We start from the raw sequence: 11,804 nt of genomic DNA, 5'->3' as shown, positions 1-11,804 counted from the left end.
CCGCAATCTAGACATAGTTCTTTTCTAGGCAACATTGCTTATGTTTGATAAAACAAAATATCACCTAGTATGGCTGATGATTGGTGTCAGGGATGTTACCTATAGTCCAAAAATGAGATTATAACTGTATCAATTTATGTATATTTTTATCAATTTTTTATTTTTCTAAAAATGGAAATATCGAAAATAATGCTATGTTTTTTGTCTTGTCTCATATCTCTTGGTTGTGGTGAATGTTAGGATAAGTTTTGAATATAGAGTAACACCTTTACTGAAATAGAGGATACCTTTAATATTATACTTAAATGAAAAGAATTGATTAAACGCATATCTTTTATTTTTTCACACCTAATATTATATTATATATTGTATAATGATATTCATTTTTACAAATATAGTTTGTTTGAGATCGTTAAGCTACTGATGCAATGTCTTGCTTTCACATGAAATTTGAAAGGAAGTTGGAATTTGAAAGGCTTAGATCTTTTTAGATAGCAATATTCAAGATTTTTGCCATATTATGAGGGCAAACTAGGAAAACAACTTGTTAATTATATTGTTATTTCTGACTTTAATGAATCACGAAAAATCTTTAATGTCTATAGTCGCGATATGGTACAGACATTTTAGAAAAGGAGATTTCAGATATGCACCTTTTGGCGGATACCAAAAAGCGACAGAGTAGATGGATAACGCTTTTTTCTTCCACTTTTGACCAGCAGCTATGAAAATCGTTTAAGGGAACCTTTAACTAGTCGGCGTCCCTACCAATGAGAGTGTATCTGGTCAGTACGGTAATTGTGTAGAGCAATAAGTGGTGCACAAGTTTTAACAGTTGCTGTCTTCTCTTCAGAACATATCCTCTTCTCTACTCTTCAACGTAGTTCGACATGTGAACACATTGCTTCATGTTTTGTTTGCTATTTTAACATATTCTGACTAAATTGAACTAAAAAACTTAAAGTTAAAAGCCTAACAGAAACCTTCCGACTGGAGAAAATATTTTTACCAATTTAGTAGCAAACTGGGTTTCAATATACTGCTTTCAATACTTAGCTGTGTTATGTCGATTAGTACGTGTTTTGACTTTATAATATGAAGAATAAAAATAAAAACCTACAACCATTGTATAGAACTGCACTGAAATTAGATAGCAGAAAGTAAAAAAAATTAAAAAATGTTAAGAAATGCAGTAACTGCAGCAGAAATCTACACTACTATGCTTGTCCAATATATGCAGAGCTTAAACATAAAACAAGTCTACATGCTAAAAACGCCGACGATGACCCACCACTGCTACGTAATGCTTAGTACAGTCCAACTTGTTATAATAATCTGATTCTAACGAAATATACCCTGTTCTATCATATGGTAATGTAACTAAAATCGTTTCAAAAGGAAACAACTTCAGAATCAGAGAAAAATAATCAACAAAGAATTAAAGTTACGGGTACACATTTTAGTCAATTTATAGCAATCTTGTGTACTCCATGCAAGTCTTAATACGAGAAATTGTGGAAATATAAAATTGAATACTCCAATTTATTTCAACAAAAAATTATATTCCACAAGGACCTACCAGTGGAACTGTAACGACCTTCGCCAGCACAAGGACCTACCTGTGGAAATGTAACGACCTTCGCCAGCACAAACTTGAATTAAAAATTTTTTAACCGACTAAAATATTGATGTTCTATTATTTTTGGAAATACATCCGACAAGTAAAAAGAATTTTCCTATTCCAAAATTTAAACCTTACTTTAGTAACCAGGATGTATTAATGAAAGTCAGTAATAAACATCATGCATTGGAGGAATATACTGATCCCACCTTCAAGTTACGTGTAAGAGCATACAATTTGTTGAAGTGCTGGTTAATGCGCACACAGTTTTCAAATTATTGAAGCTCAATTTATTGACTTCTATAATTTACTTGGCAAAAATTTAATATTGTATCTACGGGTCAATCAACTTATTTCCCATTTGATATACAAAAAAGTCTATAAATTCGGATCAACAAAAAATATATGCTATTGACTGCTATTGACATTGAGACAACTTTGGAAGAATTTAATTCTACACTAATATTGGTAAATAAACAGGCTACGTCTATCTCTAGGTTCAACAAGTCACTGGGAAATGTGGTAATAATTCCACTACAATTAAACATTTAGTAAAAACGAAAATACGATTAAGACGAGTATGAGACAGATTTAGATCGCCAATGTCACAATTCAGGTACGATATAAGCTTGATATTTTTTAGACAAAAATATTCTAGATTTCTGCTATTCTATTTAATAGTGCTGATGCTAAAAGAAAGACTAAACCTGCACTAGAAGAAGATATGAAAATATTCAAAATATTTGCGAGCTTCACTGTAACCTTTGACTTTGATATATGAACTTATCAGATTTTATAGTAAGGAAATCCAGCAGGTTATAAAAACTAAATTTAATATTTTGAGATCTGCAGATTATGACTTTATTTTAGCAAAAATAATATATTCAGTTAACCCGATTTTTCGCAGTCAGTTGAAAGGCACATTAAACAATCATAATACTAAGACCTAATAAGAATCCTATATTGGATATATTATATAGACCTATAAGTCTTCTTTAAACTCTGGTAAAGTTATTTGAGAAAACACTTCCGTAAAAGCTTTCTCCTTACCTACATCCAAACAATATAATTTCCCAACAACAATTTAGATTTTGATTAGATTATGTTATTGTAAAGCCAGCGAATGGCCTTACAAACAAAATGCGTAAAGCTTTCGAAGACAAAATATAGTGCTTTGGAATTATACTTGATGGAGTTTAAGCATTTTACAAAGTATGGCATAAAGTCCTAATTTACAACATTAAATTATTATAAGATATATAGTTCGTACTTAAGAAGTGAGGAAAACTCCACAAAAGCCTCAAAATCTCTGTTACTTTTGACCTTAGATCAGTGTTCTGGAGCAAGTTCTATAATCTTTATTTCTTTCAGACTTGTAAACCTACGTGCACAGCCATTATACGCTCTTACCTCAACATATATCTCAACCTAAATCCGGTATAAAAACTGGCGTATCTGCGTAAATGCAAGATCTGTGCTCTTAAATTATCTTTAATGGTACCATTATTTTGCAAGCAAATATTTTTCTTAACTTGGAGCTCGCTTTGACAGAAGACTTCCTTAGCACAAACACATAGAGGCTAACATCATAAAAAATTTTGTAAGCTTATGAAGTAAAAATATGACTAAGACTTGATATGATTAAAAATAAAAAAATATATTTAATATAAATTTTATATGAAATAACATACAGAAACGTTAATAAATTACTTCTTCCACTTAAAACTAATTTGTTCATTTAATTCTGTTGATTATCACTCGTAGTGCCGGTGGTATTCGTACTGATAGACTGTAGTTCGGTTGACTTCACAACATTCTTCGGTTTTCTATCATTGAAAATGAGATTTAACCAGGCATTTCTGGGCAATTCGTCCAATAAAATAAAATAAATAAATAGAATGAAGCCTTGAATTGTTGCTGTCAAACAGAAGAGATAAGCAAACACAATGCCGGCCTTCATGAATGTAAATATCCCAAATATCCACGAGAGTCCTAGCAAAAAGAAGAGTAAAATAGATAGACGTATTTGTTTCACGACCATTTTACGTTCCTGTCGCTGTAACGTTTGATTAAGTGAGTGTGAAATGCTATAGAAAACATAAATGAAAATAATTAAATTCGCCAAGACAATCAAAGAGACAGGCAGTATGACGCCAAAGTGCAGGCCATGTCCAGATGGATAACATACACCGCTGTCTGTTCGCAGTTGATACGCTGTTGGTACATACGAATGTGGATCAATGCATAAGACTAAAAGTGTGGGAATAATTGGCAAACCCCAGGCAGCAAGTGCTGATTTTAAAATGTAATGGCGAGGACGTTCGATGCCAATCACAGTAACGTAACGTTGAAATTGCAGAAAAGCAATTATTAACATCCATGAGAACAACACCAAAATTGAGTATTGCATTAAAGCACCGAGTGCCATACAATTAGCGTAGCTGCCCTCCCTGACCAACTCTTCAGCCATGTCATCAGTATTCACAAAGATGAAAAGCACCATTTGAAGAGTTAAAGCAGCACACAAATTAAGCAAGACTTTAGTTGAAGCCAATTTGCGCCAACTTTTGAAAATCACTGCAGTTAACCAAATACCCAGTAAGCCTAGTAATGATAATGTACAACCTAACAGTGTTATTATATCCAATGCACGCTGATTAGCAGGGGTTATAAGCACTCCACCGTTCAAGTCATTTTGCCTATAGCTGCCACCAAGCAAAAATGAAAAGGGAGTTAGATGATTTGTTCCACACAAAATAACAGCTTTATCCTGCGTTTGCTTCACAATACCTTGACTAACCCAAGTAGAATAATTCCAGTAACCACAATTGGAGCTTATGTTTGAGCTAGTAGCAGTACCATAATTTTCATTACGTAAAATAAAGGGTAAGTATTCCGGAAAGGTGACTAAATGAAATTAAAGCAATTGATATTGATTGATTTAAAGAAAACCTAAACAAAAGTTACCTGAATAACCCGGTATGGAGATTGACAATATTTTGCTGAATGGCTTTTGTGTCTGCACTTCACTTTGTTCCACAAAAAGTGAATCATTCGTATATATCTTCAATACTATTGTGGCTGGCTTATTTGGTTGCACGATATTTGTACGTAAGTATTCCCAGAGCGATAAGGGCACAAATGTTGCCACTTGTAGTCCGGTCTCATGCATTAACTCATTTGCTGATTCATTCAAATAAACAAACCGAAAACGAAATTTCCCGATAGCGTTATGCATTAGAATGGTTGGTGGCACAGTTGGGTGCACTGAGTTACCATAATCATAAATGGCCAAACCCGAAATATTGGCACAACTAGGGTTTATGTGAATAACAGTGATATTCGTTGAGATTTGTGCAAGCACACCAATATGCGCTCGATCAATAGTCTCCACATGGTGAGCGATGTGTGTGCTGTTGGTGGCTGTTGTGTTTGTTACTACTATACCACAACGACTAGTTGGTACAAGTTCTGAGGACAGGCTATCCATGTACCTTTCAAAAGTTTCCAATAGCTCATTAGTAGAATTTAATTCAGCAGTTTTACGTAGTATACTTGGATCTTTCGTCATGATGGTATTGCATATGCTGATCACGTCATCAGTTAGTTCAGCATCGGCTCCTTCTGCTGATACTGCCTGCAGTATTTTATTTGTGAAATGCACATCAGCTGGCAATATTTTGTAATCCGGTTGCTCTAGCAATATATTGACATTTTCAGTAACTTCTTTCCGGCCGGCTTTTCCTTTATGCAAGCGTTTATTTTCCAAAATTTCATTATGCAAAGTATTTAGTTCCGTGCTTATGATCTTTTCACTTGTGTTTCGCAGACACAACATGTGCGACTGCCAGTTCACATGACTATCCCATTCTGCAATACTTGTTCTATTATTGTATAAACATTTCAGTGTGAGGGGCATGCCGTTCTCTCTCAAACACAAATCATGTAAGGTGACTTCTTCTCCAATTTTACCGCGCTTCCAAGTATTCAACATTTCTCGTACTCTACCGCCTCTCATAAGGTAATTATGTCGAAATTTTTTGGGTTCACAAAACAATGACGAAGTATTCTTTTTATGATTATTTTCAGTTACTAGTACAGGAGGTTCAGGAGGTTCATGTTCCATTGGAAATTGACCCCAATAATGTTTTCTTATTAATGGCTCAATTTGCTCTTCTTTACTTTCTCTGGACTCTGGAGTTTTGTTAAAGTCTGTTATGTTATAGTCTTGCATTTCCCGAATTGTTACTTTGCGACCACTTGTAAAAGAAATCACTGCAAACAATATTAGTATCTGAAACTTCATTTTTCAAGCACTATCTTATTTCTTTTTGGTTGGCTCTAAAAATGTGTATCTTTATAAGTGTGTAATTAATCTTTTATAAATTCGCTTTTGTTTGAGTTTATTTGTGGCTTTAAGATATTATCATTTTTTGTATTAATCACATTTTTGTAAATTGTCTACTCGTCAGTTATTGTCGAGACGTGCAATGCGAGGCGTCCGCGCTCGATACTTAATTTGAACTAATTCAGTTATTCACTTTACCTGAGTTCAGAGCACCAATATTTGTGCTGACTTATGTTCTCAAATACCTTAACATTTTTTCTGCATATTTGCTTAAACAAATCGATGTTTACTGAGGTAATAAATAATATATAATATAGTAAAAAATGTTTAATGCCGCACTTATCAAAGTTCTTGATAAGTAGTCTTCTTTGTGGTCAGCTTTTTGTTGGAATGAATGAGTAAGTCACTTCTCAATTGATCGACACAGTGACGTCACTAAGTTTTGTTATTTATTTTTATTTAAGTTGAAAATGAGAAATTCACAACCATAACAAATATATAATAAGTTGCAATTATTTATGTGAATTGCTATATTAATAATCTGACTAAAACTACTACCGGTTGAGTACAAATTTTGTATAGTTTCGTGACCCTGACTTCAAAATATAATTTTACTTATTATATTAAGTAATAGTCTATTACTAATAGTTGATTAACTTTGTAACAATTTTATGCTTAGTGCAGAGAGAGAATAAAAGAGTAAGAAAGAGACAATGAGAGAGGGAAAACAGGGAAAAAGTAAGGGAAATAACATTGTTTATTTTTGATAAGACAAACCATAAGGTATATATGCAACTATATAAATAGTAGGGCGATATGAGTTATTTTTAATATTTTTGTTTATTAGTTAATGAGCATCCGTCTAATATTAGTCACAACTAATATGTTCTTTGAGATTTTTATTCGAAACAAATGTTATCAATTGTGAATAAATGGAAAAATGGTGCATACTTAGAACTAATTTCAAGTAGGTTCCTACAAGATTTAATGCTTAGACTTTTGAAGACATATAAAGCTGACACTAGGTTGAACCCAGGCACAGGTTGGATGTTGTTACGTTAATTATATAAAACTGTAGCTGTTCAAATGATTATTGATAATATATTACAGTATTTTTATGATTTAGCAAAATGTTAGGGATTGTAAGCATTGCAATATTTCCAGATTTGTATCTGCAGCAGTATCATGTTTTTGTGGTCCATATATTCAAACGGTTTTTAATATACTATTATAATGCAGAAGCTTGAATTAAACCAATGGCAATTTAGTACACCGACTGAGATTAATTTTTTTATTTAAAGTTGAGACCATTTCGTTTTGTAAAAGTTTGTATTGTCCAAAATTTTGTTTCATCTACCTGAAGTAATTTAATTCAATAACGATTTATTATATCGACTAAATACCAGTCGAGTACAATATTATTAAGTATTAGAACCAATACGCAATATATCGTGTGGTGAATACTCAAAAATATGTTATTACTGTCAAAATCATTTGTGTAGAGTCGTTAGATATAAATAAATAAGTAGATTAGCTGGTGGTTAAAATGACCTTGATGGACTTTCACACTTCAGTTGATCTGATTCTTCAGTCTCCCAACCACATAGTTATATTGTGAATATATAGCTATGGTTTTATCGATGCTCTCCATGGATTACTATCAAATAAGGAAGATGCCTTAGCATAAACAAATGTGTCAGTCACACCTTTTTCGGTGAGTAGAAGGTCTGTTGTATACAAAACATAATACGTTGGTACTTATATGCCATATTTAGAAACTCAGGACTTCTACGTATTGAAGTCATGTCAACTAGGTAAAATTTCAAATATGTAAAATATTTAGCAATAATTCGCGATTTAGTTTAAAAAGAATGCCGACTTACTTCACCCAATAAAATGCCCGAAATATTTTATTTCAACATTCTTCTCATCTATTTTATTCTTCTCTATGGATTTATTTGACTAATCTATGAACCAGCAAAAAAGTGCTATGCTCTAAGTGAAAACCGAATTGGTGAGTAGAGAGCCTTTTTGTTCGATTATTGGTGCAATTGTTTAAAGAAATCAATCGATGAAGGAAAAATAAATTTAATAAGCTGCACGATATTATAGTTAATTGTAGTACATTCCTCTTTAAAAAAATTACTCTATTCTCCAACAAGCATAAAATAAAGTTTCATTTGTTTTATCAATTTATAGTTTTCAGAATTTACTCTATGTTTAAATATTTAGCACTCATAATAAATCGAACAAATAATGTACTTATAAATGCTATATTTCTTGCGATTGAGTCACAAGTCGGATATTGCACAACGTGCTTCTATGAATCGATGTCTTATCAATTTCGAAACATAAATGTGTGAATAATAAACATTTACGTATAAACAATTTTTATATCAGTATTTTTATGATTTAACAATTTTTTATAATATTTAAAATTCTTGTATAAAATATATGACGTATTTACAAGCAAAAAAAATTCAGTTTCAAACCGAAATATTAGTAGCGCTAGCATTTTTTAATAAGAGCTGTAGCTCTTATAAGAGCAAAAGCCCATTTATGATCTACATGAATACTGGAATATAGATTCATCTAAAATTTAACCAACGTTTTCGACTATAGTGTCAAAGAATCCGTCCTAATAAAATAAGTAATATTCTTGATTGTAGTGATCTATAACTTAAGCCCATATAAAGATTATTTTAATTTATCAAAAAAAAAACTTTTAGTAGAATCTCTAACTAAACTCAGTTGGTTAAATTATCATCCCAACAATTTAAGAATTTAATAGAATTAAATTTGTGTATTTTACAAAGTAGCAGAACACAGCTAACTACTCGGTGAAAGCATTTCACCTGCACTTTCTAATAAAACACACAACAAAAACAACAGTTTATTGAAAAAGTAGAACTTAAAACAGTACTACAGATTTTAAAGGTATTATGTCCATGCTTAACAAAGATTATAACAAATTTATTTACTTGACTTAAAAGTCCCAAAACAAGGACAAACACTATTAAGACACACATAGGGAATAACTCCCAAAAGAAGGACAAACACTACTATTTATTAAGAAACAAAAACTTATTGAATCACTCTGTGCACAGTAAGAAACCAATATATTTACCTTATGTACACTTTATAGCCAATATTATACATACATAAGGATAGGTTAGGTTATAACGGCGATCCCTAGTGGATCCACTTACAATGAGCCTATTGTGTTAGGAAAAACTCAGGGTTTAAAACCAATTTATACATTAAGGTACCAATATTATGTCCATTCATAATAATAACTATAGTAAGACAATAAATAAGTTTATTCAACAATAGAAGCTTACAATGAAACTCACTATTATATTCTATTTATAATATATATTGCTATATACAATAAATGATAATAGCAGTACCCAAAACTATCTAGCAGTTCAAGTATTTAAATTTCTTTCGAAATTGTGTTGTTAAACTGTTATCTGTTAGATTTAAAACTAAGCTATTATTGTGCTTCTATCTATTCTATGTATCTATCTATTGTATTTTGTTGATTTGTTGTGAGCATTTTTTTGACTGATGATATTAAGGAACTTAAATATTAGAGTTAAAATTATATAGCATTGCACAGTTCCTCAATTATATACCATGTGTTTACACAAGCTTTATAATAGTTTTGTGAGATAAAACAATGTTTTTCCAAACAATTGGTTTGGGATTATGAATTTAACGAGCAGTCAATTCGTTTAATTTTTCAAAGAATCTACAATCGTATTACCATTACTTGTTTATTTTTTTTATTTACCGGTAATAAAATCACGTTTCAATTAAGCAAAATTTAGATTATAATTAGTACCTATAAACTTTATTAACTAGATATAATGAAAATTTTGTTATCCCGCTCTGTTGCCAAGAATACGTTACATGAGTGATATCATATCAGCTCACTGAACGATGTGTTTAGAATGGGTCCTAAGACACATTTTGAAACAGTTGCTTTTATATATATATATAAAAGCATACGGTATATATATATAATATATGTTATATATATTACAGATAAGAGAATTATTTGTGCTAACCGTAAAAGTATTGTTTCAACAAATATGACATTATTAGTAAATAGTATGGAGCAGGAATCCATGCTATCAGGACTATCAAGATGCTTTCATGTCAAATTATATGAAATACCTAGTTGAAGATCAAGAAATTTGAGACTTTAAGTGGAAGATTTGAAATTTTTATCTATCTTGAGCACAAATTCGTTGCCTCATATTACAACTGGAATAAAGAAAAGAAAAGGTGTTCATGTTCATAAATTAAAACCATGACGTAGTGATAGGTTAAAACAACTGGGTCCAGCACAATAGACCACATTAGTTGCGCGACAAGTAAGAATGGTAAGAATATTATTAGAACAAAAATTATTTAGAAAAATATTTACTTAAATATGTTAAATTTAAAATTATTTATTGTCTACATAAAAAAACAAATAATATACATATATAATAAAAATTTATTTTTTTTTAAATGCTGTATTTTATAATAACATGTTATTACATATATATTATGGTTACTATTTTATTCGCTAAAACTCAATTTAAATACTACATATTTTATTTACAATTAAGCTTTTCTATACAAAACTAGTAAAAAAAAAACAAGTCTAAATGGCAGCTGGAATGTGAGTAATTAAAAAAAAAATTAAAATAAAAATAAAATAAATCATAACATAATTCATTAAATTTTAATAATTGAAAGAAAATTCCACGGAACACTTATAATACCAATGCTGGTGGTAAATAGGAACTTCCGGGTACAACATCAACACCATTGGGCAAAAAGTTCTTAGCATAATTGTTATCAACTTTAGTGTTCGGTGCTAAATAAGCACGATTAACATTTGTGGCAGCAGTTTGATATGAACTCTTGCCAGGAGTGCTACTGCCAACAAAGTTAACAACTGGAGCAGTGACGGTATGCACTTGTCCTGGTGAAATGCCGTACTGCTGTAATATATTCTGTTGTATACGTTGTACATCGTCTGAGGTCTGATACTTTATGAAGTGTACCTCTGGTTTATGTTGCACATGCTGCACTGGCTGCACATACTGTACTTGCCTGTGCTGATTCACAGAGGCAGCATGACTGGGCTCCTTGTTAAGCACATAAATTTGTGTTCTTTGTTCGTTGGTGGCACTCGGCACCAACTGTTGTACTGCCTTCTGGTAACTATGATTCTCTGGTGCTTTTATGACAACAACATTTAATTTCTTCTGCACCGGTGTCGACGCCGCATGTTGTATGACCTCTCGTTGACTTAATTTCTCTTCAGGTGCGGAAAAATAGTAAAAATGTTTCACGAAATCAACAGTTGAAGGTGCAGTTTGCAAATGTTGCGCACTAGCGGCAGGTTGCACTGTTTTTATGTTGCCAATGCCAGTTGCAACTGGCGTTTGTGAACTGACCGCACTCTGGTAATTATAGCCAAAGTTCGCAGCAGTAGCTAAGCCCACGAGGCAGAGAATCTTAATTGAATTAAAAAAATTATTTTTATTAAAAAAAGAATTTTAACTACAATAAAGTATGAGTTAGTGTATAAGTGCACAAATAATTAAAAAGGTTTGAAATATTGAAACAAAGTGTTTACAATAATTAACAAAAGCGGATTCTATATATAATTTAAATCAATTTTTAATAGACATTTTGACATTTTTATTAGGAATTTTAATTTATTTTGTGTTTAAAATCAACATTATCATGTTTGCACACCGTTTTTTTTTGTATTATTTTTCAGATGAGAATATTTAACTTACAGTAAAAAATTTAAACATTACTGTTGAT

At 31.5% G+C, this 11,804-nt stretch overlaps 2 protein-coding genes across 2 annotated transcripts; both read right to left on the bottom strand.

The window, feature by feature from the left end:
• Nucleotides 1-3,324: 3,324 nt before the first annotated feature.
• Nucleotides 3,325-6,219, bottom strand: LOC119678945 (adhesion G-protein coupled receptor G2-like). Its single transcript, XM_038091065.1, has 2 exons — nucleotides 4,589-6,219; nucleotides 3,325-4,528 (listed from the first exon to the last, which is right to left on the bottom strand). The coding sequence occupies exons 1-2, from the start codon at nucleotides 5,925-5,927 to the stop codon at nucleotides 3,360-3,362; spliced, it is 2,508 nt and encodes an 835-aa protein (XP_037946993.1). The 5' UTR covers nucleotides 5,928-6,219; the 3' UTR covers nucleotides 3,325-3,359.
• Nucleotides 6,220-10,682: 4,463 nt separating this feature from the next.
• LOC119678950 lies at nucleotides 10,683-11,804 on the bottom strand. Its single transcript, XM_038091071.1, has 2 exons — nucleotides 11,777-11,804; nucleotides 10,683-11,488 (listed from the first exon to the last, which is right to left on the bottom strand). Exons 1-2 carry the CDS (start codon nucleotides 11,792-11,794, stop codon nucleotides 10,739-10,741), a joined length of 768 nt encoding a protein of 255 aa, XP_037946999.1. The 5' UTR covers nucleotides 11,795-11,804; the 3' UTR covers nucleotides 10,683-10,738.

This window comes from Teleopsis dalmanni, chromosome 2 (assembly GCF_002237135.1).
Source record: "Teleopsis dalmanni isolate 2A chromosome 2, ASM223713v2, whole genome shotgun sequence".
Lineage (NCBI taxonomy): Eukaryota > Metazoa > Arthropoda > Insecta > Diptera > Diopsidae > Teleopsis > Teleopsis dalmanni.
Note: the sequence above shows the minus strand (reverse complement) of the source record. Positions and strands in the feature narration are given on the sequence as shown.